The sequence below is a fragment of the Aethalodelphis obliquidens genome, unplaced genomic scaffold, assembly GCF_003676395.1.
Source record: "Aethalodelphis obliquidens isolate GAN/ISIS:26980383/991018 unplaced genomic scaffold, ASM367639v1 scaffold4, whole genome shotgun sequence".
NCBI classification, from domain to species: domain Eukaryota; kingdom Metazoa; phylum Chordata; class Mammalia; order Artiodactyla; family Delphinidae; genus Aethalodelphis; species Aethalodelphis obliquidens.
In genome coordinates this window covers 45,183,057-45,210,964 of record NW_020837948.1, presented here as the reverse complement: position 1 = coordinate 45,210,964, position 27,908 = coordinate 45,183,057, and the positions used below count along the sequence as shown (strand labels likewise).

Below are 27,908 nucleotides of genomic sequence, written 5' to 3'. Positions count from 1 at the left end.
ATGCCGCAGAGCGGCTGGGCCCATGAGCCATGGCCGCTGAGCCTGCGCGTCCGGAGCCTGTGCTCGGCAACGGGAGAGGCCACAACAGTGAGAGGCCCGCGTACCACAAAAATAAAAAAATAAAAAATAAGGGCTCTTTAACAACATCACAATATCATTATCATACCTAACACAATAAAATGTAACTCTTTAATATCATCAATTATTAAACCAGTGTTCAAATAGTTTTGATTGGAAAAAAAATTTTTGCTTATTCCAGTTGGAATCCAGCTGCAGTCCATACACTGCAGTTGTTTAATAACGCTCTTAAATTTCTTTTAATCTATATCCAAAATGGATTTTTAAATTTTTGATAGAAAGCAGAAATATCTTGAGTCATTTACACAGATAGTAGTCTTACTCAGCCATAAGAATTGGAATGTTCCCAGGGGCTTAATCCCTCTTAATTTATAAAGGAACTGAGGGGCTTCCCTGGTGGCACAGTGGTTGAGAATCCACCTGCCAAGGCAGGGGACACGGGTTCGAGTCCTGGTCCGGGAAGATCCCACATGCTGCGGAGCAACTAAGCCCGTGTGGCCACAACTACTGAGCCTGTGCTCTAGAGCCCGTGAGCCACAACTGCTGAGCCCGCGTGCTACAACTACTGAAGCCTACGCACCTAGAGCCCGTGCTTCTCAACAAGAGAAGCCACTGCAATGAGAAGCCCGCATACCGTAACAAAGAGTAGCCCCCGTTCACGGCAACTAGAGAAAGCCCGTGCGCAGCAACGAAGACCCAACACAGCCAAAAATAAATAAATAAAACAAATAAAAATTAAAAAAAAATAAACTGAGGGGCCCTAGATGTAATATAATATGGCATCTTCTGCATTTGATTTAGTATCTTGAGGTCTTTTCGTTTGTTTGTTTTTTGGTAGGAAGCAAAAATCACTCTGCTTATGCTCAGCTATGCATTGTAACTGGAAACCTCAGTTCTGGTGTAGTCGAATGAATGTTAGTATAAATTGGCCTCGTTTCTTGAGTGTTTGTACATTTGTTTGCAGTAAGTGTTTAGTGGTTTAACTAACTAAACCATGTATCATCCCACTAAGGTATAATGAATGAGATGTATAATCCTATTAAGGTGTAATGGGCATCCGTTTATGTTCTCTCAGCTGGTTGGTGCCTGAGAATAGTAGGAGATGGTGGTCTTGAGGAAGAAAGCACAGTTAGATATGTGAAAGTTAATGTGTGTTTCAAGCATTGAAATAACAGAGACTTCTTTTAAGCCTGGCATATTTTCTAATTACCTAACTTTGATATTTTATAAACTTATATTAAAGGGACAGCCTACATTATGTTCTTCAATGTTACTACTCATACTTTTAATGTTTACTGAGGAATATATCATTTCACTTAGGAAAATGACTACATTAATTCCTACTTTGAAGATGGAGATGATTTTGGTGCAGACAGTGATGACAACATGGATGAAGCAACCTATTAGCTATGAAATTTCTCAAAAAATATTTTTACGATACAGCTTCTGAACATTTGAACAGACTTGTTTTCTATTTTATTTCTGATAAGGAATGAGTATTTTATTTTTGTTCCTGTTTTGTTGGAAAGATACTTGTTACCAAAATATTCAGAACCACTTTGAGTTTACATACTAGTTACCTTACCAATTAGTCTCTGACATTCCTTCTCAACACCTCTGTCATCTCTCTAATGTATTCAAGTGGATTTTTTTTTTTTTGGTATTATTTGGATTAGAATGTACCTAAAGAGTTTTTGCATCTTTTAATCTATGTATTCATACTTAAATAATTTTTTCTTGTTTAACTGCTGATCTTTTCTAAAACTACTAGTCATCATAACGGATTTCAATAATCTGAAAGTTGGTTTAATACTGCACATGGAGCACTTTAAATACAAAGAAACTTGAAAATAATTTTATTTTTTACTTTTACATGTTATGTTCTGTGCTACTATATTATGACTACATAAACCTACCTGAGCTCTTACAAGTGCACATTTTATGAGATTAAAAATTTCGTGATTGGAAACACATGCACAGGGAAAAATGCCTATCTGAGCTAAGTAAATTTCACAGCTTACATCTCAACCAATACAAAGGCCTGGGATGCATATTAAAAATACCTGAATTGGAGGCTAACTTCATACCATACAATATATGAATGAATCATCCCACTGTAACAAGTTTGATATCTCTGAGTCATTGGCTTATGAAAAATTAGACTGAGATTTAATTTTGTACTTTATAAAAATGTTGACTAAATTCTAGTCATATAAATCTCATTGCAGTATGCATGTATGTGTAATCTGTGAGGTGTAGTGGCCTCTGTTACGTTTCACAGGACTGAGCTCTCCAATTGATTTATATAACAATGCAGAATGAAACTCAGGTCACTTTGAAATTTAGATTAATCTTTTTTGATTCATTTAAAAACTAGCTCCCCTGCCTTTTTGTATTGGGGTGGGGGAGAGGATATCTATAAACTTCAGCCTCCAATGACTCACATATGCCAAAGATTTTCAAGGAAATTCATATATTTTTAAAATGATTTATGAACATTACCCACCAAAAGAAATAAATTTTTCCCTCTTGGGAAGATACCACCCATTACCCTCTAACCTGAGAATCAAGAGCCCTAGATTCTATTTCTACCTTTACTATTAAACTCAACCTTGAAATTGAGCTTAAGTTTTCTGTGCCTTAGTTTCTTCACTTGTGAACAATTTTCTATAAAAATTGTTTAAACTCTAACCAAAGTTTACCATATGTATTCATTCTCTCACCTTGTAGAAATGATCATTCTTAATTTAAATTTAGTTCTCACCCTTTAAAAAATTGTAGATGGTAAAGTGATTGAAAACAGTTTTGAGAAACAAACATGTTTTCCTCATAAAATATATTATAATCTGATTTTCCCATCTTATTTTCTGGTGGGAAAAATTGGAGAAAATGTGTATTGTCTTGTGCCATTTTGTGACATGGCTTTCTCAGGAAAAAGACCACTTTCAATTGTAATATTTCTCAGATAATTCAGTATGTGTGTGAGGGCCATTATTAGTTCAGTATTGTGCTGATCCTATGTGATTTCTTATTTAAAGGAGCTTATCAATAATTTTAAAGATTCTAAATGGAAAACATGAATAAAACACTCTAAAGTATTAGCAATCTACTAATTAGTAGATTAGTAATTGCTAGTATTAGCAATTCTACTTCTTAGAGTAGAATCCTCAGTTTTCAGTTGTAATGGGCAAGTAATCATTTAGGATTGATAATTAACAGAAGTTTCTTAATCTCTCACCTCCTTAGTATTATAGCCAAATACCATTTAATTTATAGAAAGCTTATCTTTATGGTTCTGTTTACTTGCTTTATTACACATCTGAAGATAACACTTAAATTGGGCAAATACACCAAAGATACAGGAATCTTTCCCTGGCTTTCAATTTGTTGTCACCATTTTAGTCCTGCAGATGGTAAAGCATCTCCTATGGGCAAGGATTTCCTGGGAAGGCCCCAGCCACCTCTGTTAAGTGCGTCGTCTTCCTCCTTTGGAAGATCTTATGTTTAAAGTAGACTAATTGTGAGAACAGGCAGAAAGTATTTGCAGGTTGCTTTACCAGCATGAATCTTGTTTTTCTGGCTTAAAATCTCAGAGAATGCTAAATTATTCTATAAGAAGGCAAGCTTTAATACAGAGATTAACCTCCTACTTGTTGGTAAAGTATCTTTAAAATTTCTATATAAGATGCAAGGCTGTTTTGTTGCGCTAATGCTTATTTTTCTGTATTGTTTACACATTAAATTCTTACAATAGTATCCTTTTGTTTTATATTGTTTTCTTTGACCCTGCTGAAATATATTCGATAGAGAAAACTAATTTGTTAATACTTATTTTACCTAGTAAAATAACTGTGTATTTATTGAGCAGGGATGCCAGTATCAAATGTTCTTGAACAAACCACCATCAACAACAAAACTCTAGGTGATTAAAGTTGTGATAACAAACTAAGAGATTTGGATATTGAGAGAATGCTAAGAAACTCAGATGACCTTGTTAACCTTTCCTTCCCCACTACCTTCAGTTGTACAGTATCAGTGGCTTTCCTTAATTTGGTTAAATGCTCTTAAGTTAGTAAAAACTTCTTATAAGAAAAACTGTAAATACAATTTTAAGATCAAGATAGTTTTAAAAATGGAGAAAACAAGGATTACACCACAAATTCTCCATTAAATAAATAAAAACTCCAAATAACTGTCTCAATTCTTTTTGCTACTGGTATTTTAAAAAATTAATATTTTGAAATGGAAAGGTTGTTTCCGTGATAATAAAATTTACATATAAATAGAGCATATTGTCACACAACCAATCTGTAACTTGCCAAGAAGATGTGGACCAGGTCTCATGAGGCCTTCTTCCATGAGATCAGAGATCCCCCCACAAATAACATTCATCTGATATTTTTTTCATTTCCTTTCACTTATGTACTATAAATAATCCAGTGTATTTTTTCAGTATAACAAGGGGGAATCTGAATTGGTAAATCTTTGGCAATTCAGTCTATCTTACATAGTATCTCTAATAGTTAGAGGAGGAGAAAAGGTTTGCTTTATTCAATTAAATTAACCAGATTCCATTTTCGATTGAATAATAAAATAGAAACTTTATTACATTTTGCAGATCTTTTAAAATATGAAAAATGAGGGGCAAGAAGTTTTAAAAACCAGTTTTACAGATGTACATGCTAACATAACATTCTACAATTCCATGCTGCATCTGTATAAAATACATTATACAAAAGACTTATATAATTTGCATACATAAAAAGAATTAAATAAAGCATCAGATTTCTATGATCTAACAGTGCAATATGCACATACTTGGAAGAAAATACTGATTTCCTGAGCAACTTTGTAATTCAAAATAAGAATGATTCCCATCATAATGTACCATTTAAATACAGACTCCTAAAAACTACACCTTTACTCTGTAACACTTTGACTGGATCTTTGTTTCACGATATTTCTAAAACTCTAACTGTATCCTTCATATTCCCAAGTAGGTAATTTTTGTAGTACTTTAAAAAGAACTAATGACTAAATAATGGTTCATTTCAAGAACTCTTCAGGCCACTGAACAAGTAAGTAGAGTCCAGAAAAAGATAAGCTTTAAAAAACAAAAAGTCTTTGGAGAAATTAATTTAACATTACTGTCTTCTAATTCTTGACGTGGCCACCAGACTCTATAACTGATCTTAATATATCTTTTGGGGACATGAATCCTATAATTTTCTAGAAATACGATGGCAAAAAATATTTAATTTAAATGGCATCCATTAGTTTGAAACAATCTTAACCATTTGTACCCAGACTTTAAGAATCTGCCCTTTTTAAAAATAGGTTTTTCTTCACTTGCAACTCCAACTTTTTAAGTGAATCAAATGCAGTGATTCACAGTTCCATTACTTTTACATCTGCATGTATGTGTGTGTTTGTGTATATATCTTCTAATGTAAAGCCTCAAAGTAAATTCAAATAAGGGTTTCAACACAAAAGCCACAAAATCAAATAACTTTTCGTTTTATTAAGTTTTACAAAGTAATCTGCATTTGTTACAAATTTTGATGTATTAGTACTTTTTTTTTTTTTTTTTTTTTATTAGTACTTTTTAAAAGCTAAAATTATTCTAAATCTATTAAATGCTTAAGAAATTTTTCTTTTACAAATGACATTTAAGGATTAGAATCTAGAATTCTATATATATAACAGAATTCTATATATGTTATACATATATATAGAATTATATATAATTCAAATTATATTCAATTAAGTAAAAAAATATATTGGGTTGGCCAAAAAGTTCCCTCTGTTTTTTCTGTAAAATGTTATGGAAAAATCCAAACAAACTTTTTGGCCAGCCCAATGTAATTCAAATATATGGACAAAGGAAACTGCCTGTGTCATAAGGATATGTTATACTGCCTTCAAGGAATAGGACACTCTGCAAGACAGAAAAGGTTTCTAATCAAGTACATGGTATACCTCATTACTTTTTAAAAAGTTACTTATTTTATAAATCAGACTTCTCTATCACAATTTCAAAGTACCGCTAGCAAAAAGGAATCCCTGACTCCGTAATTTCATCAATTTGATGTAAACAAAGTTCTTCAAAGGACATCTAGCCCATTCTACCCTAAAATAATCTTTATTTTCTTTCTTGAAACTTGATTTTCAGCAGGCTTAATAAATACAATGTAAACTGACCAAGTTAACACTGAGCATAAACTAGAAAGATCATACTTTTCTCAAGATGCCCAAAGCACATTAAAACAATTTTTTAAATCTTAAACTAATAGAGTTAACTCAAAAAATCAATTTGCTACAAATCTCCATATTAACACTTTTTGGTAATTGTCTAAGGCCCTCTAATATATGCAAGGGCTTTAATGTTTGACATCTTTGTCCTGTCTTTCTATGATACACTGCTCCTAAAACGACATTAAACCTCATTAAGCATATATATTTATTCACCCCACTTTGTATCAAGACTGAAGTTTGAAATATAAAATGACTGGTCAAAAAGCTGAAACATTAAAAGTTAGGAAATAATGCCCAGAAAATTAGGTGGTATAATATATCTTAAGGTACATACTTTATTATACACAAACAGGCAAGCCAGACTCCACCAAATGAATCATTTTGATAGCATTTTAAAAACACATACTTTTAAAAACTAAATGATGGAATCAGTATGCAAATGCTTATTTAGCCAGACTCTGATCCACACAGATCTTAAAAGTGGCACTCTTTTGACCAATCCATATACACCTTTGGCCTCTCTTCTCCAATTTGATGCTCTAGTTCAGGGAAAAAAGACCTAAGCTGAACATTTTCTCTTTGAAAAACAGAGGTTAAGGGATCAATATACAGAACAATTTGTCTGTTTTTGCTAATGCAAAAGGTCTCTTTACCCTTGCTTTTCTGCAACAGACCTCAGAGACAGACAACAAAAATGTTACTATCCCATTAACTTGTGCCTGACAGTGAAGGTGGAGACAAATTTATACAGCCTATGTTATGAATCCTATCGGACCATCTGAAATAATGCTTAATTTTAATTCTAAAAATTGTACTAGTTTACATAAAGTATTATAAGGCATTAAATGTAATTAAGGCATGTTATTACATGTAACAGCAACAACTTATCACAGTATGTAAGGAAATATTTCCTAATTAATACTAATCTGTACATGTATAACACTTTTCATCAAAGAACAACAAAAGTGCTTTCAAACATCAGAGGCAAATATAATCACTTAAAACACAGAAGCAGAGGCAGCATTCTTTCAGAGACAAAGATAACTTTTAGGTCCTGACATAATCCAGTGTTCTAGTGACCAAATGGCAACTTCCCAACAGTTAACACATTAATTTGGGGGCTTAAAAATAATAATATATCTCAGCTTCTATTACAGACATTATACATTTCTTTCCCCTTTCTGTTCTACTTATGTTTTCATAGCGTATGTACTAATGTGGGGTTTTTCTTAAGTTTCAAAATGAAATTTTAAGTCCTATCAAATAATTTTAGAATCAAACTTTTCTGCAACTAAATATTTTGATGGTTAGTAATAAATTTTCTTCAGTTGCAGACATCTGATGCTATCATTATTCTGCATAATGAATTTACTATTAATAACCTCAAACCAAAAACAATTGCTTAAAAAATAAAATTTGAACGTAACCAGTCTTGAATAAGAAAAAAATGCATTTTCCAGGAACTTCCGAGACACATATTTAAATTCATTTCTGCTTTAAGCATTGATAAAAGAGATATACAGATGTACTGCTTTCAGAATCAACAACTAGCAACTGTAGGGATTTTATATTCAATCCATTTGTAAATGGCTCCAAAAAACAAACAAAAAAAAAAAGGTGAAAAACAAAGCATCTTCAATCTCCCTAAATTCTGCCTTTGAAGTGGTTATTTAATATAACTGATTCACCCACCAAATTCCAGATACACATGTGATCGCTAACACTGTAACTGAACTAACTGCTATGTTTTGTGTCGAGCAGCAGGTAACTGAGAATATTGACTATAAAGCTTATGGTCATCTTGTGGGACAAAGGGTATTCCTTTAGTTGGAGCCATTTCATTTTCCATTTCTCTCTGCTGTGATGGGGGTGTGACTCCTGAATGCAAATGTGAAGAATCCACTGTTGAATGGTGACTAACATCCACTTTAGCTAAAATTTCATAATACAGCAAATAAAATACTGGCGTTATTATGCCTACTATCAACATTATCACTACAGCTGTCCACCACCCTATTCCCCAGTCTGCTCCATAATAAGGATCCTTACGTTGAATGTTTTTGTTATCAGGTTCAAAGCGTACTTGTTGTGCTGTCAAGGCAGACACCACCTCATTAAGGTTCTCTCTTTTGGTGTCTGTACATTTTACTATTTGTTCTATGTCTCGGTCTACTTCTTTTAAAAAGCTACCAGCTGACTCACTGGAAGAAAGAAAATCATTAGCTGACAAAACTTCCTGTTGTTCTGAAAGGTACTGGACAGATGAAGGACGTGAAGTCTGTCTTCCTTTTGGAGGATAAAGTGTTTCAGTCAATGAACTAAACTTTTTTACTGGAATTTTGATAGACCTAAGGGCAAAAAAGTCTTGATCACTGATGAGATTGTTAACCCTCTTGATATCTGCTACCTGTAAAGAAAAAAAAAGCAAAATTCAACTAAATTCTAAATCAAAATAGAAGTAGTAATATTCATTCATCCCAGTTACTTTTGGAGGGAAAAAAAATTGAGCTTAATTATTAGAAGTAGTAAGTTATCACATCCAGAGAGGATTTTATATTATTTGTGGATAACAGTTCTATACCATTCTTGATCTACCAGTCTTAAGAAATCACCAATTACATTCTATAATCACCCACATATTATCAATATTAACACTAATCCTAGCTATTTAAGTAGATTCTAGGATCTTTTGGTATTTCTCTTTCTATATCATGCGCAAATATCATACTTCTGCCGCTTGTAAACAATTTGTGAAGGAAGGATTACAGATACTTACGTTCCTTCTTCTAATGTGGTGATTAGAGTATAGGCAAATGTCAACTTACCGAACTAAAAGTACCATATTTTATCAAAACCAAGATGCAATCCACTCTAAGATGTGCCATTATTTTATGTATCATTAAGGTAAAAAAAAAACCCCACCAAATATTGAAGACGCCACCATTCTAACTTCAAAGATGTTAAAATGTGTAAAAAAAATACACCTTAGAATTGATAAAATATGATAATTTGTCTCCTTCATTTGTCCCCTGAAGCCATTTTTCCCCAAACCTCTGGTGTAAATGCATTATTCAACTATCCCCCAGATCAGCCATTTTTATAAGCTTTCCTTATATATTTTATATAGTCCTCAACCTGTCTACATGTTCTCTCCACCTGCCATTGTAAGGGGAGCAGGAGAGTGTTTCTCAAGTTACCAATTACTATGCCAGGCTCTCCAACTGCCTTTAAGTTATTAATCCACCATTTCCATCAATGCTGTAAACCAAGCACTGATCATTTATCACCTGATTGATATCAGAGAGGTAAAGTGAGTCTAGGATAAAACTTAGATTTCTGGCTTGGCCAACTCGATGGATAATGATGTCACTCACTGAGATTATGGAACACTGTAGAGGGATAAAAGAGAATGAACGCAGATTTCACACATGTTGACTTTGAGGTGCTTGAAATGTGCCAAGTGGAAGATGTCCAAAGGCAGTTATAAATGTATGCCTGAAATTCAGAAGAATGATCTCAGCTAGAGATATAGATTTGTGGATTACCAGCAAAAATGGTAATTGAAGTCACAAGAGTAGATTCACTAGAAAAAGTCTAGGAGAAAAAGGTAACATAGGAAAGATCCCTGAGGAATGCCAACATTTGAGGGGTATGCTGAGTTAAGAGAAATCCACAAAGGAGATTAAGAAACAGTGCCCAGGAAAGCACTATATGATGGTGGTTAAAAGCACAGACTATCTGGGTTTGAAGCATGGTCCTGACACTTTCTAGCTGTATGATTTGGGGCAAGTTGTTTAACCTGTCTGCAAATCAGTTTCACATATGTAAAATGACAGTAATAATACTACCTACCACATAGGACTACTGTGAAGATTAATGTATTAAAATGTCCAAAGAACATCTACAGTAGTGACACACAGTATGTTATGTAAATGTTAGCTGTTATTAAATTTTAATAGTAGGAAAGTCAGAAACCTGCAGAATCCAGGTTGTCAGACAGGGTTTTTAAGAGGTAGTAGTGACCTGGATTAACTGCATATTACTGATGAAGAATGAGAGTTCTTATTGGAAAAATCAATTCCTTTGAAGTGTATGTGTGGGAGGAAAAGGGAGAGAGGACTGAACAGTAACTTGGAGATGAGAGTGTAATGTTAAAGGATGCTTTGTCATTTTACTACCTTGAGACTCTTTTAAGGCAAATGAAGATTCACTGACAAACCCCAAAGCCTGATCCTATTCTCTTTAAATGCTCTTTTGCCTGGTATTGTGTACCAGGTCTGACTAATAACTACTCAATAATCTTTCTGAACCAGGTTTCCAAGGTTTAGCATCTAACTAGGTTATCTCTCTAAATATCCCTATAATATTTTCTCTGTTATGCTAACTTCCTTGGTTACATTTAGGATTCCAAATGTAACCTTGAGCTTTTTGTTCCTCTTATCACTGTTTTATAACAGGCATGTTTTTAATAATTCCTAAGGCTGAATATTTACAAGTGGAATATAGCACTAATTACCATATTTTTAAATGATAAATCCTTTTGTAAGGTTAATCTTTTTTTTGCTAGTTGAGCTCTGTCAAAAGGGAGCACTGCTTAACTCCCTATCTCTGCTGTATCAATTTTCCCATTATTGTGGCCAATGCCATCTTTTCCCTAACGTTCAGCTGCCTTTCATCACTCTTCATTTTAATTAAGGAAACAGCGGATACACCCTGTGATTTCCCCCCCAATACATTTTCTATTGGCTTCTTCTCTTCTTTACTATAAATATTTTAGCCTAAGCCTGAATCATATTCATTGGATCATCTTCCAGTAACTTCTTTCTTGGATTCCCTCTAATTCACCAGCAGGTTCCCGCCCCCCACCACCCCATTTTGCAGCACTCTTGTTAAAATCTTACAATGATGTTCTCTTACTATATATCAAACTTTCCCTCAGTTATATTAAATCACTTCATCCTAGTCTGTGTCACTCATTTCTGAAACAGCTATTAAACTTCCTCCGTTGTCCGCCTTATTTCCTCCTTGAAATCTCCACATCACTGTCATGCCTGAAATACTTTCTCCTTCTCACTTCATTGGAAATATGATCTATTTTTAATCATTCAGATGGCACTTCAAATTTCTCTTTTTCTAAGAAAATTTTCTAGGCTCATTAAAAGAAAACTAATGTCTTTCTCTAATAAAGCTGCTGGACCACACTCTTCTCTTAGATCTTCACCTTGATATTTTCAGTCTTGCCCCTAATTTTAAAGTCTTGATTACTTTCCATTATCATCCTTCTAAAGCACATTCTATAATTTATTTCTCAGTGGTCTTATTTCTCTACAGAACACATATTAACAATTTTATTTGCATTAAAGAATGAAATCAGATATTTTCTGATTTAACAATAAATAATGTTGCCATACATGAACAAGTCACAAAAAAAAAACCCAAACCCAGCTTTCTTACCTCATCAAGAAATGCATTTCAATAAAATATTTATTAAACATTTAAATTAAAATTTATAATGTTTGTTTTGATCAATTGTGAATAATTGCAATAATTATTCAGGAAAAATAATACATAGAACCTCATGGTCATCAGAGACTTTAAAATTAAATAATATATATATATAAATTTATCAATATATGTGTGTGTTTCTATTGGAGAGAACTATGACAGGTAATCAATAAAAGGTTTTCAAGATAAAAATATTTTATACTATGAAAGATTTTGGGGGGGGATGAAAATATTAATCAAGGAGAAAAAAATTTTAAATATATAAAAAATTTTTAAATATAAAATTTCATGCTACTAAAAAAAGAGCTCATATATATATTTTAAATGAATAATTTTAGGTAGCAAATCCTGGTGGTATTTAGGATTCCATGCATATATTTAAAGAATATTCTAATAGTCTTATTTTTAAATATCAATATTGACAACATTCTGGAAATTAAATCCTTTATAACTACTTTAAGTCAGGATGTATTTAAGATGTTCACTTTAAAAGGTGCAAGGAGGTACACAGTATATACATTTCAAAATTCTTTTGGAAGCATGAGAATAAAAAGTTTGAAAATGAAAGATATCAACAGTTTCCATATCAATGTGTTTACATGAAAATAGATTCCATGCTATGGATACAAAATGGACATGACACAGACATTAAATGGATTTAAACAGAGTTTAATGCCTAGTAAAATAAAAAATATACCTTTCATCTATAAATCCCACTTTTGAGAATCTATTTCACAGAAATAAGGTACCAGTTGTGATGATATTCACTGCACAATGCAAAACATGGAGAAAATCCTATCAATGAGTAAGAGAACAACTTAATAATTATGGTACATCCATACTATGCAACATCATATAGCTACATAAAATAATGAGTTAGATCTATAAGGCTATGAGGGATATCCATGGTATACTAAGAAATGAAAAAGTCAAAGGCAACTTGCAGAGTAATAGGTATAATATAAACCAATTTTTAAAAAATCACTATACACATATATATCTCCCCCCAAAAAACGTATGGAAAGAAATACACCAACGTGTGTTATCTCAGGAAATTGGGGCAGGAAAAAAACTTTCCTTATATATTTCTACATTCCCTTACAACTTGAATAAGGAGAAAAATAAACACATTTGAGTGTTTTTCAATCTGAAAATAGAATCATGATTTAGAAATAAACAGAAATTCAAGTGTTCACTTAAAAATTTAAAAAGTTAACATCCACCAACATGATACTGATTTCTGTGAAAAGACAAAAAAGTGGGTGGGGGGGAATACAAGATAAAAGGGCACAGAATTTATTTCAATTTTGTGCTATGAACGAATAATTTATTTGGGGCTGCATTATGCAAAATCAAATTAAAACTTACCGTACAACAGTATTGAAGGGCTATTGCATTTAAAGTGTCTCCTTCCTGTATATCTTTTGTTAATACTATAATGTCATCAAGTCTATCTTTTGATGTACTTCTTCGGATTTTTTCTTTTCCTCTGGATCGAAGCTCATACACTTCAGCATCCTCCTCCAACATATCATTGTCTGTACAATTTCCAAATGCATGTACTTGACCACTTGAATGAACTCCTGGAAGAGGAAAACTACGATTCTGATGCCTCCCTGCCATAATGTCAAAATCTGGTAGGGAAAGAAGGCAGAGAAAACTTTGGAATGTAGCTGATCCATTTGACTAATTTACATGAATCTTATATTCAGGACACTTTATCTTTTGTTTTTTAAAGAATGGTTTTAGGTTCAAGTTTTATAGTTGTTGAAGTACAATGAACGTATTTGGCAATGGAGACAATGGGATGGGAGGAAGAAGTAATCCATTCTTATAGACCATATATCACAAAACATGGTGATGATTACATTTTACCAAGGGCAAATTGCTATATTTTTTTAGGTCAAAAAATTAAGTTTCCCCATTCTGAGGATGTGAAGAAAATTACAGAAATAATTTTGTATTATGTCTTAAAAACGTGTGATCATATATACAATTTACAGATCTGATAGAATCAAAGTATATGTTTTATATGTGCACACACAACACTTTTATGAACCCCAAACTTTCTGAGTTGTTCTGCATTTTAAGTTCCATGGGATTGAACTGTCTTTTGAACTCCCTACCTACTTCCCTGGATCACGCTGATTTCAGTATTTTTATTTAGTATAGTATGTACCTTCTATACAGGTCATAATTTTGCTCTCAACCAGGGATTTTTCTTCCCTGGCAGCTTTTCACCAAACTTTAACTTACCAAAGTCCTCATGAAACTCAATTTATGGTCTATAAAGATTGTGAACAGATTATAAGTTCTACATTCATTTCTACTTAAGAAAAGACATCTTAAGACTGACTGAGATGAGAGCTGACCTAAGTGTACTCACTCTCAACTCACCTTCATCAAGTTAATCTATCCTCATTAAAAAAGAACAATAAGCGGGAGAAGTTCTCCGATGGGAAGGGCACTGGGTGCTACATGTTCCGAATGGATGACTTTGATGTGGGGATGCCACGATGCATGGTAATGCTGCCCGTGTCATCAACCACTCCTGTGAGCCCAACTGCTTCTCTCAAGTCACCCAGGTGGAGGGCCAGAAGCCCATCATCATCTTCACCTACCCTGCACTGCACCCTGCATGGTGAGGAGCTCACCTATGACTACAAGTGCACCACTGACGATGCCAGCAACAAGCTGCCCTGCAACTGTGGTGCCAAGTGCTGCTGAAGCTATGGCTACCTGTCACAGCCCCTGCTGCCAGCTTGCCCCTAGCCTGGGGACTCCCTCATCCCTCCCAGAGCATCTCACCCCACCCTCATGTTCAGGGTGGATGTGGGCATGCAGGTGGTAAGGGCCCTGCCTCCACCCTTCCAGCCCGCCCACCCAGCAATCACCCCCTTCCTGCCCTGGGGGCCCAGAATAGATACTGTACAAAGGTTTCTAAATCCCTTCTTATCTATATTAAGAGGGTAGGATCCCAGGTGGAAACCAGATCCCCGCCCCCATAAAGTCTGTCAATGTTAAAAACAAAAAACAATACAAGAACATAAAAAACTATTACCACATTCACAGTTTTAGCTTCATATTAATTGTTCACATAAGAAAGGATAGTAGATTATCCTCAATTATTGTGAAAGATGGAGAGTAGAGAGGTCGTAAGAGGAATTTGGGGAGATAAAATACTTAAGGCTTAATGATGTGGCTCAGATATGAAGAGAAGAAGTTAGTTAAGGATCACACCAAGACTTGTGATTTGCATCCCTGAGTAAATGGTAGTGCCATTCTCTAAGATGTGGAACACTGGAAAAAGAGCTTGGTGGGGGCGGGGGGGCTTGGTGACGCTGACTGTAAATTCCTTTAAGACAACCAAAAAGAATGTCAGGTAGTCAAGTGGTCTATGTGGTCAAATTCAGAAAGGTCTGGGTGATATAATTTCATGACTCATCTGCACATAGGTGGAAACTGAAGCTGTGTAGATGAGATTACAGAGAGAGAGAGAGACAGAGACAGAGACAGAGACAGAGACAGAGACAGAGAGAGAGGGAGAGGGAGAGAGGGAGAGAGGGAGGGAGGAAGAGAGAGCGTGCACGCAGAATAAGAGGGTCCAAGACTGACCCTTGAAGAACTGCTACATTTAGTACCTAGACGAAGGAAAATCAGACTGCAAAGACGAAAAGAAGTGTTCAGAGGAGGAGGAAACCAAGAAAATGTTGTGCCATAGAAGCCAAGACTAAATGATGTATCAAAGCCAGTTGTGAATACTATGGACAAGTACCAGGTGAAAAAGAAAAAAATCGAAAAAGACCAACTCCAAAAGTCTGAGTTTGTAATATACATGACAATAGATTACATACTCTCTATGTCGGGACATACTTTAAAATTTTGGGAACTATTTCATATCATTGAATAGAACCCTTGAAAACCAGTTTCTGACTCTGTTCTGTGGCAACACTGTAATGCTTCAAAAACTCAAAGGTTTCTATTCAGATAACATAAATAACTAATAGCTATATATTAAGTCGATAATTTCACCTGTCCCCCCAAGAGCTACATTATTTATTGAACTGGAATTCCTAACTCAACAGCCACCAAACTAAAGAAAGCTACCACATTTTACATCTTAAAAGCAGTTTTAAAGTCACACCTGTTCCTTCAAGGAATTCTAACAAGTGACAACTCTAACAAGCTTAAAGATTAAACTTGTTTTAATCCCACAATAAATTAAGGATGCTTTATTTTTATTCTGTTCTCAAAAAAGTTGAAAGAGTAGAGTATCTCACCTTCATCTAAAACAGATAATTTCCACTTATTTTACAGTCTTTCCTGTCTTTAATGTAGGGAATGTCTGTGAATCCTGTGGATTCCTAGGCAAAATTTTATACATATTTACATTTTTCTGAGGATAATATTTATTGTTTTCATATTCTCAAAAAGTTTAAAAAGTTATGAACCACTTAATATACAGCGATTTACCCATGGCTATACTGACTCAGTTATGCTGCCCTTTAGACGTTTTTCCCCTGATAATTTGGTCTTAGAACCCCAAACTGGCTTAGTACAGCTGAAATTCACTGAGCAATGCCCCAAAGCCATTTTAGATACTTATATCAACGTCCCTCCATGATATGTTGCTAAATAATATTTAAAGACTAGAACGTCATCTGTTTCACGATCTCTTCACTCCGCTTGGAATGAAACGCAGGCAGTAGAATACCACAAACTGTGTAGTCTGTTTCTGAATAATCAAGAATTGGTTGTGTCCCTAATTGACGCGAAAAGGTAGACTCTGGCCCAGGCATATAATTATCTGAGCCAAGTATATAGAGATTAGAAAGTACCCAGTATTCAAGTCATCTGGTTGAATTCTCTTCACCTGTCATAATTATCTTAAGGCAGGAAAAAAAAAAGCACAAATACCCCCTTCAGAAAACTAAAACAAGCCTGCATGCTACATAGATGACAAGAGTAACACAATGGATACCGTGTTGAAGCACTCATCAGCTCACTTTCTGACTGAAAATGATTTCCCAAACGCCTTCGTGCTGCATAAATGCTGCTGGGTGTTTCGCTTTGACATTCCTTAAGCAGAGAGCAATAAAAGGGCCACAGGTCACAATCCAGCTCAGCACTGGGACAGTATCACAGGGACTGTACCTGCCAGGGCCAATTCAGTTTCTAAAAACTTAACTTCCCTCCTCCTCCTTTCCACACGTCTTGTTTTTTCTTTCCCTGTTACCCCCTGCGAGAATTAAATCTCAGATCTCTATCTTACACCATCACACTTGGACGATGTGGACGAGATGCTGTCAACGAATATTCAACAGAGACACGAAGTTGTAGGAGAAATGTAGTGTGTCTAGGTGGGAAATGCGCTGCTCCGGGATTGGGGCAAGTAGGAGTCCTTCCTCTGAGCCTCAGTTTCCCCGACAGTGTAACAAGGGGCTTTGGTGGAGCTGGTCTCGAAGGTCTCCCCTGCCTCGGAGTCTCTTCCACGCGGGCTGGGGTCCAAGCCCCAACCAGGTGCCTCGCCACATCTGCGGCCGCGGGGTCCGCGCCGCCTCCAGCGAGGGTGCAGCTGGGGCCCAACCCCGCCGGCCGGGACCCGGCCACCCCCGACCTCTCACCGCGATCTTTACCTGTCCCGTTAGCAGGCGGGACTCAACGAGGAGACGGCTACCAAGTCCGCCGCCGCCGCTGGGGAGGCCGTCCCGGGCCAGTTCATGGCCGAGCCTCCGTTTTTGGCTTCCCCTGTAGACCGTCACCGCCGCCGCCAACGTCTCGGCCTTTCGTGCAGTGCGCCGCCGCCACGTCCGCAAACCTGCCGTGCGTCATCGCGTCAAGTGGGCGGAGGTGGGAAGGGACCTGGAGGAGGCGGAGGCCGGGGCGCGGGGGCGAGCCTAGAACCTGGGGCTTCCCAACCACAGGCCTACGCGGGCGCGCAGACGCAGAGATTCCGCCGCAGCCCAGGAGTAGGGTCCGGTTCCAGCCCCGCCCCTGACTCCTCCCCTTGGGCCCCGCCCCGTCACCCCCAGTAAGTAATAGATCCAGGGCCAAGGCTCGGGGCTAACTCGGCGGCCCGGGGCGACCTTCCGGCTGCGCCTTTGTCCTTCGTTCGCACAGCGCTGGCAAAGGCTGGCTAGAAAACACTGAGTGGGGAGGTGCTAGCAGGGGATTTGTCGGCGGCTGTTGTGCATTTCCTCTTGCTCTGCATCTGGAGGTTTCTGTGTGATGGGGAAGGACTCCCCAAAGCATAGTATCGACATCCATGTTTTAGATTGTTCTGTGCTTCTAACTCTTCCTGCTGAATCCTCTAGACTCCTGCAGAAAAGACAAAATGCTGGAGAAAAAAACCCTTGGGCTGCGGGAGACAGTTGTTTCAGCCTTTGTGTTTTTAGGTGAGGAAAGTGAGCCACCTAGAGTTAGGCCCCGGGAAGTAATTGCCCTCGAGCCCTGGTTCCAGGCTTCCTATTCTCAATGAGACAAGGCTGTCTACAAGTTATAACTTATTTTGTTTTGAAAATTAACTGAAAGTCTACCAAGTCAGTTTTGGAGTCAATAAGATATTAGTTTGAAAAATGACAAATTCGTGACCTCATATATGATTCTTCTCAGAAATTTACTGAATGAGTATGATAATGTGTTTGAATTTATGTAAATGAGTGTAAAGCGTTTTAACGATGTGCCTAACGTCTCCCAGTGTTGACGTTAGACTTTGCACTTTGACGACCGTGCTGTCTTATAACAATATACATTTTAGACCCAAACAGGCAGGGTGCAGGGTGTAGGGCACTTCTTTTCAGAATGTCTGAATATTTATGCATCATGAAACCTTTGAAGCTTTGTTTCAAATTATTCTCAAAGAGTGTGGTTTTTGTTTTCTGGGAGGTGCCTCAGTAAAGGTTAGGAATTCTGCATTGCAATATTTTTCTTTTATTTGAGGGGATAGGCACTGTGCTCCACAATCTGCAAAAAGAACTGGAGGAGAAGAAGACTTTTAAAAAAAAATGTTTTTTAAGTTTGTCGGAGCTGTTCTGTATGCTGTTGCCCTTGTGACACCCCTGTCTGTAACCATTTATCACTGAGACATTTTCTCATCGGTAAACAAAGGATATATTCCCTACTTGATGTGTAGGGCTCAAGCTGCTCAGCCTTCATGAATGTTAATGTGAATACAACCTTCTTTCTGCATATAGGTTACTTTTCTTATTTTAATGTCAATAGGCAGTGGAATCCATGTGAAAGCCCGAGAGATAGAATTTCAAGCACTTCTACAGGACTGCTACCTGTTTCCTTTGTATAAATACTTTCTCAATGACATGTGCATGCTCTTGAACCATTATTTATATTTGACAAAGGTGCAGTTATTGAGCTTTTTACAAAAAGACACTAATAGAATTATATCTTATTATTAGAATATACAAAGGAAGCAGTTAGCCATGAATTTTGGCCAAGTTCCAAAAAGCTGGCCAGAAGGAACAAGTACTTTGTCCTTGAGTAAAATGATGTCCCTAGTGCTGAGCAAGGCCACAAGGATTTTCAGTTTTTTTAGATCTCATCTGACACAGTTTTTATTAAAAGGCTGTAGATGAAAGAATATGTAGTTTCTATGAATGTGTATTTCTGACATTAAACATTTAGGTTTTGTGGTTTGCCCCAGAATAAAAATTGTATTTTAATAAGAGTGTAAAGTGATGCAACCAGTTAGGAGTGTTACTTGGAAATGTGAAAGTTAAAAATGCAATTGACTGAACTAGTACATTGCAAAGTAATTACCTTGGATTCACTTACAGATAAACGTGTAAGATTTAACAGATAGGTTCAGGAATGTTTACTACAGTAATAGCCAAAAATCTGAAAATATTCTAAATGTTCATCAATAACAGACTGGAAACTTCTGGTACATTTAAATAATGCAATATTATGCCTTTGCTCAAAACAATGAAGTTGTTTTTCTTATTTTCTAATTTATTCATTCATTTACCTAACACATTTTTTCTGGAGAAAAAGTATTTGTGAGACCTTTGTTCTAGGCATTGGGAGTACAATGCTTAAAAAGACAAAGTTTCCTTATTCATGGAGCTTCCATGACTAGATACATGGAAAGGTCTCCAAAACGTATTTTAAAGAGAAAAAAGTAAGCTGCCACATAGGAGGTATGTTATTCTTCTGTAATAAAATTTTAAATGCACAGCCCTCATCGCCCCCCCACACACACGCATTCATATATCTATATAGGAAAATGCGTTTAATTTTTCTTTCTAGAAAATTACTAAAGGAATTTTTAACAGTGATTGAAAGGACTAGATGTGGCAGGAAACTTTGCCTTTTCTTTTTAGACCTCTCTACATAGACTGAATTTTTATTACCATGTGCTTTTATTATTATTTAAAAATATTAAGACTGAACACATATTATTGATGAATAACTGGACTTGTTTTATCCACAGTTAACCAATAGTCAACCATGCACTCCTTAGTCATTCCTGAGTCTCTTTGTACCTTGTGTTCAAGTAGTGAGTGTCTGTAAAAAAGAACGAGATCAAATCTGGTTCTTGGAAATCAAAAAAATGAAAGAGTAATGGAACATTTAATTATTTTTATATTTCTTCTTTATTTCCCTCTGCCAGGTTTCTTTCATCCTTGCTTCTTAAATCTTTGCTCCTTCTTGTATCCTTTTATCAGCTGTTCCTTCTCATTCTACTTTCTAGAAGCAAAAGACTGTAGTACACCAAGGAAATACTTAAATGAATTTAAAACTGGATTATGAGAGGAAACCTAAAAAACCCCTCATCTCTGATCTTCAAACTATATGTAGAAAAAATTATTGTGTCTCTTCTCCAAAAGTCTTGAAAAAACCCAACAAACCAGACTGCATGATTCAGATTATGTTCTGCTAGAGATAAACCAGATGAGCTCCCTAGTTGCTGTTCACCCTGTGATTTTAAAGCATAGCGATTATCATAATCACAGCTCTGCCATAACGTGGATAAAAGAAGAGTCAAGTATACTTCAGGAATTCAGAGTTGCTTATAAATGCATTTATATATGCAAATATAAATGCTTATAAATGCAAATAAATGTCAGGGATATTAACTGTGACTTGAATGACTTCAAAAGTCTCTATCTAGGGCTTCCCTGGTGGCGCAGTGGTTGAGAGTCCGCCTGCCGATGCAGGGGACACGGGTTCGTGCCCCGGTCCGGGAAGATCCCACGTGCCACGGAGCGGCTGGGCCCGTGAGCCATGGCCGCTGAGCCTGCGTGTCCGGAGCCTGTGCTCCGCAACGGGAGAGGCCACAACAGTGAGAGGCCCGTGTACCGCAAAAAAAAAAAAATGTCTCTATCTATACAGACGTTACTAGATGAAAACTAGACTCAAAATACTATTCTTAAATTCTTTAGCTAGGTAGTTGTTACACATAGAAAGCAATAGTTATATATGTTTACAATTAAGTAGACTATAGTTTGCTTTTTTAATAAATTTATTTATTTTTGGCTGTGTTGGGTCTTCGTTGCTGCACACGGGCCTTCTCTAGTTGCGGTGAGCCGGGTCTACTCTTTGTTGTGGTGCGCAGGCTTCTCATTGTGGTGGCTTCTCTTGTTGAGGAGCACGGGCTCTAGGCACACGGGCTTCAGTAGTTGTGGCTCGTGGGCCCTAGAGTGCAGGCTCGGTAGTTGTGGCGCACGGGCTTAGTTGCTCCGTGGCATGTGGGATCTTCCTGGACCAGGGCTCGAATCCATATCCCCTGCATTGGCAGGCGGATTCTTAACCACTGCACCACCAGGGAAGTCCCAAGTAGACTATAATTTGAAATGCCTTGTTTCCTGTGAACTCTACAATTACTGTGGCCACATAAGTAAATTGGGGCAGGTGAATGCCCTAGGATCTATAACCTGCTTATTGCTTTGCCTACTCCTCCAACGACCTATGATGGTCAGACAGAATTAATTGAGTCCACTTCACCAAAGGAAAACGTGATAGATGACCCAGTCAATGGAACTGGGTGAGGGCATCTGGAATTGGAGGGCAAGTCAAAATAAAGTCCAGAGAGTGGATATCCAGTTAGATTTCTTAGGTATTCAGTAATGTGTTCATGGAGTCAGGAAGATCAGGAGGTGGGGAAGCATAAAGAAAAAATGAAGACATACCTGGAAAGGTCTCCAAAATGAAGACACAAAAGTGTTTTCTTGTTCTAGTCTAGGTCTTTCTAGATAGTTAAGAGACTACTCCTGTGACAGTCCTTAGCTTAACCAACAGTATTTGAAAAGACAAGATAGAAATTCAAAGCAAAGCTTCCATGCCCATATAAAGAATCATAGAACAGCAAGGTGCATATACCTAATGAGAAGGTAGTGCTCATCTGACAAAATATAGACAGAAATTACATCTATTCATTTGACAAATATTAACTAAGCACCTACTGGATTTCAGGCTCTGTTTTAAGCACTGGGGATCTGTAGTAAACAATCAGGCCCAAATCCTTGTTTTCATGGAGCTGAGTTTCTTGTGGTGGAAGAGAGATAAAATAAATAAATGAAACATTAGTATGTTAGATAGTGATAATTTAATGGAGGAAAACTAAGTAGGGAAGGAGGTTGCCGTAGTTTGTTGTTTTTATTGAAGTTGATTTACAATGTTATGCCAATGTCTGCTGTACAGCAAAGTGACTCAGTTATATACGTATAGACATTCTCTTTTGCAGTGTTTTGGGTGGGGTGGGGGTTGCTTTTGCAATTGGGTAGGTAAGGAAAGGCCTGATTGAAAAAGTGATAGACACAGGCCTGAAGAGAGTCAGTTTGTGAGCCATGTTGGCACATGGGAGGAGAGCTTGCCAGGCAGAAGGAACAGCCAAGCGCCAGGTCTAGAGGAATTGTGCAGTGTATTGGAGGGACAGCAAGAAGGCCGGCGTGGCTGGAGTGGATTGCACAAGGTCAGACAGCAACAGGACATGAGGTTAGAGGGAGACAAATCAGATAGGACTTTGTAGGCCATTCCCAGGACTTGGACTTTTACTCCCAGCAAGATGGGAAACCATGGGAGGGTTTGGAGCAGAGGAGGACATTATCTACCTTTTAAATGGATCATTTAGGAGAGCCAGGATAGAAGCAGGTAGATCAGTTAGGAGGCTATTGCAGTAACTAGAGCAGGAAAGAGGTTGGCGTGAATCAGAGAGAACATAATATATCAGATTGATTTGGATTAAAAAAAGTTGGTTTAAAAATATTTTTTCAAAGCACCCAATTTCGTGAGGTTGCTCCATTTTGGTTTTTAAGATATTTTTCACTGGTTCCTTCTTGTATACCTTCATTAGTGAGTCTCTTTTCCCTGTTAATACTAAATAAGGCAGATTTACCACTGTAGCAATTGTTGCATCTAAGTTTCCCTTCTCCCTTCTCACCATGTTTTCTTTTATTTACAGTTAAGGTTGAGCTGATTTTTTTCCTCTTTTTTCCAAGCTTTAATCCTATCGGGCTTCTAAATCCTTTCAGAATTATTTGAAGCAAAGAATGCCTGCTGACTTCAAAGAGGGTTTCACACTTGGATTTACCCGCTGCGGCATATAACGAGAGTAGTGGAACCTTCCTTCCTTTCCACAGAATAGTGTGCTTGGCAATGGTGTATAGTGAACAGTCTGTTAAGAAGAAACACACTGAAACTCATTTTTTTTTTGATCTGTTATTTTGAAAAGGACTTATTTTCCTTTCTAATATTCTAAATCTAATCTGTTATTTTATAGGAGAATCGATTTGTATTAATAGAAACTTGATTTACTTCCCTTTTATTACCTTGCCTTTAAGGTTACACTATAGATTTGCTTATCTATAGCATAACATAATATAAATGAATAATTTGTTTATAAAGATTTCTAAATCTTATTGCTTCACTACAGCAGTCCTCAGAAGAAAATTCCTTGTGTATTACTCTTGGCTTTGTGAAGACAATTTATATAGATTTTATAATTAATGCTGATGCAAAAGAAGGGATTAGCTTGAGAAAGAATAATTCTTTGTATAAAAATATTATGGTTGGGCTTTCCTGGTGGCGCAGTGGTTGAGAGTCCGCCTGCCGATGCAGGGGACACGGGTTTGTGCCCTGGTCCAGGAAGATCCCACATGCCATGGAACGGCTGGGCCCGTGAGCCATGGCCGCTGAGCCTGCATGTCCGGAGCCTGTGCTCCGCAACGGGAGAGGCCACAACAGTGAGAGGCCCGCGTACCGCCAAAAATAAAAATAAAAAAATAAAAAATAAAAAATTATGGTTGCTCATAAGATAAAAGCCATTAAAACCATTACATAATCTAGTCTGGTAAAATAGATATGCTAGCTTTTCTGCTTTATTTGGTTTTAGCAACTGGATGGGGTAGAGTTTGGTGGTGAATGTGATGTGAATACACGAAAGGGTTTATACTAAATCTTTTTTCTTCCTGCCTTGTCCTACCTTCCATGAGCCATATTCACCTTTCTCTAAATATCTGTCCTTTCCCCATTAAAATTCCAATTTCATAATAATTGAAAGTGGGGACTACGCTGGTTGGGTGTGTGTAATGAGAGCACCTAAAGGCATTGCTAGTAGACTGGAAAACTTCAACAAGGAGATTATGATAAGAATGGTAACATCCACTTCTTTCAACATTTGTGAATTAAGGCAGTTTTATGCAAAACTGACATTTCAATAGCTATACCAGCTTTTGTCAAAGTGTGGTCTGCCAAACTTGTCTAAGTGTGGTCTTGCCAATCCCCAAGACTCCTTCATAGAGTCCTCAAGGTCAAAACTATTTTGCAATAATTCTAAGTTATTTGCCTTGCTCACTGTGGTATCATTTGTACTTGTGTGAATGAATCAAGGCCGTGCCATCAAACTATATTAGTAGTCATTATATTGCTCACTGCTACATACTCATTTTTTATTTTTAATTTTATTTATTTATTCATTTATTTGGCCGTGCCACGCAGCTTGCAGGATCCTAGTTCCCCAACCAGGGATCGAACCTGGGCCTGCAACAGTGAAAGGGCCAAGTCCTAACCACAGGACTGCTAGGGAATTCTCCATACTCATTTTTTTTAAAAAAAAAAACCTTTACTTGAGAATGTTCCTTAATTATTAAATTTCAACCCTTGACTACTTATTATTATTCTTTCTGATGAAATGTTAAAGCTGCATAAAGTTCTTCTACTACATATCAAAGTACAGTGGTTGTTTGGAAGAAAAGCCCTTGAGTTGAGTTGGAAGCTGAACAAGCCATTTTTATCATCGGACACAAATTTAATAGAATGACTGATAGAAAAACTATGGTCAATAAGACTTGGATATTTGGTGGACATTTTCTTGGAAATGGACAGAGTAAGCCAGTTACTTCAAGGAAAACAAGACAGCATTTGCTACCATTGATAAAATTCAAGCTTTATCTCAAACAAAATTTAGATTTTAGAAAACTTTTATTGCCTCTATAAGTTTGGCAGCTTCCCAAAACTGAAAGTATTTTGTGATGAAATTGGTGGTGATATTATAATAACATGGTTTTTCAAATATCATATTATGAAAAGTATCAACTCTTAAACAATGTTCATAACTCAGTATACCTAATATTTTCCAAATGTACAGTGTTACAAAATCATGCACAGATAAAAGATGCATTTAAAGTATAAGGCCAAGGGGGACTTCCCTGGTGTCTGAGACTCTGCACTCCCAATGCAAGGGGCCCGGGTTCCATCCCTGATCAGGAAACTAGATCCTGCGTGCCACAGCTAAGACCTGGTACAGCCAAATAAATAAATAAATATTTTTTAAAAATGTAAAGTATAAGACCAAGGGATTTTAATGTGAGTAAATAAAAAATGCTTATTGATATGATTTCACATGCCACATTGCAGCTAACCTTTAAGAAACTATCACTTACTGAGACTTGATATAGTTATCAAAGACAAATATCTATAATTATCTGAAAAACTTGTTAAAATTCTTTTTTCCTATCTTAACTAAATAAATATGAGAAGCTGGATTTTCTTCATATACTTCTACCAAAACAATATATAACAACAGACCAAATGCAGAGCAAACAGAAGAATCCACCTGTCATTAGTTCTAATAAATACCTTTAGCAAAGTTGTGGGATGCAAGATCAATGCATAAAAATCACTAGTATTTCTATACACTGCAATGAACAATCTGAAAGAAAATTTAGAAAATAATTCCATTTATTATAGCACTGAAAAGAATAAACACTTAGGAATATATTTAACCAAGAAGGTGCAAGACTTGTGCACAAAAAACTACAAAACAATGCCGAAAAAATTAAAACAACATCAATAAATGGAAAGGCATCCTGTATTCATGGACTGGAAGACTTATGATTTTTAAGATGGAAATACTCCCCAAAAGTGATCTACAGTTTCAATGCAATCTCTATCAAAATCCCAATGGACTTAGAAATGGAAAAGCTAATACTAAAATTCATAACGAATGGCAAGGGATTCCAAACAGTCAAAACACTCTTAACAAAAAAAAAAGCAAAGTTGGAGGACTCATGTTTTCCAATTTCAAAACTTACCACAAAGCTAAACTAATCAATACAGTGTTGTACTGGCATAAGGATAGACATACAGAATATTTTCAATGGAATAAAATTGAGTTCAGAAATAAACCTATACATCTATAATTAATTAATTTCTTTTTTTCTCTTTTATTGATTTTTTAAAATTATTTTTAACTTTTTTTTTTTTTGCAGTACGCGGACCTCTCACCGCTGCGGCCTCTCCCGTTGCGAAGCAAGGCTCCGGATGCGCAGGCTCAATGGCCATGGCTCACGGGCCCAGCTGCTCTGCGGCATGTGGAATCTTCCCGGACCGGGGCACGAACCCGTGTCCCCTGCATCGGCAGGCGGACTCTCAACCACTGTGCCACCAGGGAAGCCCCTATTTTTAACTTTTTAAAAATTTTTTTTAATTGAGTTAGAGCTGATATACAATATTATATAAGTTACCGGTGTACAATATAGTCATTCATAGTTTTTAAAGGTTATAGTCCATTTATAGTTATTATAAAATATTGTCTATAGTCCCTGTGTTGTATAGTATATCCTTGTAGCTTATTTTATGCATAATAGTTTCTGCCTCTTAATCCCCTAGCTCTATATTGCCCCTCTCTCCTTCCCTCTCCCCACTGGTAACCATCAGGTTTTTTTTTTCTATATCTGTGAGTTTGTTTCTTTTTTGTTATATTCACTAGTTTGTTGTATTTTTTGGATTCCACATATAAGTGGCATCATATGGTATTTGTCTATTTTTGTCTAACTTATTTTATGTAGCATAATACCCTCCAAGTCCATCCATGTTGTTACAAATGACAATTTCATTCTTTTTTATGGCTGAGTGGTATTCCATTGTATGTATTACCGATCTTCTTTACTCATTCTTCTGTTGCTGGACAGAAGATCACTTCCATATCTTGGCAATTGTAAATAATGCTGCTATGAACTTTGAAGTGTGTGTATCTTTTCGAATTAGTGTTTTTGTTTTTTATATATACCCAGGAGTGGAATTTCTGGGTCATGTGGTAATTCTATTTTTAGTTTTTTGAGAAATCTCCATACTGTTTCTAGTTGGCTGTACCAATTTACATTCCCAGCAAAAGTATATGAGAGTTGCCTTTTCTCCAGATCCTCTCCAACATTTGTTATTTGTGTTCATTTTGAAGATAGCCATTCTGATAAGTGTGAGATGATATCTCATTGTGGTTTTGATTTGCATTTCCCTGATGATTAGTGATGGTGAGCATCTTTTCATCTGCCTGTTGGCCCTCTGCATTTCCTCTTTAGAAAAATGTTTATTCAGATCTTCTGCCCATTAAAAAATTTTTTTTGATGTTGAGTTGTATGAGCTGTTTACATATGTTGGATATTAATCCCTTATCATATCATTTGCAAATATTTTCTCCCATTCAGTAAGTTGTTTATTTGTTTTGTTGATGGTTTCCTTTGCTGTGCAAAAGGAATAAACTTACCTCAGGAGATAAAAGACATGTACTCAAAAAACTATAAGACACTGATGAAAGAAATTGAAGAAAACACAAAAAG

The 27,908-nt window shown here is 36.4% G+C and overlaps 2 protein-coding genes across 6 annotated transcripts in view; one reads left to right on the top strand and one right to left on the bottom strand.

Moving 5' to 3' along the window:
- Positions 1-3,834, top strand: part of POLR3G (RNA polymerase III subunit G) — a 41,214-nt gene extending 37,380 nt beyond the window's left edge. For all 4 annotated transcript variants that reach the window (XM_027100638.1, XM_027100639.1, XM_027100640.1 and 1 more), the window contains one exon: positions 1,399-3,834. In XM_027100638.1, coding sequence (XP_026956439.1) covers positions 1,399-1,485 — 87 coding nt within the window. In that variant the 3' untranslated portion in view covers positions 1,486-3,834. The remainder of the gene's footprint in view (positions 1-1,398) is intronic.
- Positions 3,835-5,922: 2,088 nt separating this feature from the next.
- Positions 5,923-17,711, bottom strand: LYSMD3 (LysM domain containing 3). 2 transcript variants are annotated; one of them, XM_027100634.1, is made up of 3 exons: positions 17,475-17,711; positions 13,207-13,472; positions 5,923-8,740 (listed from the first exon to the last, which is right to left on the bottom strand). In XM_027100634.1, exons 2-3 carry the CDS (start codon positions 13,459-13,461, stop codon positions 8,075-8,077), a joined length of 921 nt encoding a protein of 306 aa, XP_026956435.1. In that variant the 5' UTR covers positions 13,462-13,472; positions 17,475-17,711; the 3' UTR covers positions 5,923-8,074. The 2 variants fall into 2 exon arrangements, with proteins under 2 accessions (XP_026956435.1, XP_026956436.1); XM_027100635.1 differs by lacking the exon at positions 17,475-17,711 and adding an exon at positions 16,820-17,442.
- Positions 17,712-27,908: the final 10,197 nt, after the last annotated feature.

Coding starts and splice junctions, on each gene's coding strand:
- LYSMD3 (XM_027100634.1), bottom strand. CDS start 13,461: ATGGCAGGGAGGCATCAGAATCGTAGTTTTCCTCTTCCAGGAGTTCAT. Junction 8,741..13,206: donor CCCTTCAATACTGTTGTACG/GTAAGTTTTAAT, acceptor TTTTCTTTACAG/GTAGCAGATATCAAGAGGGT.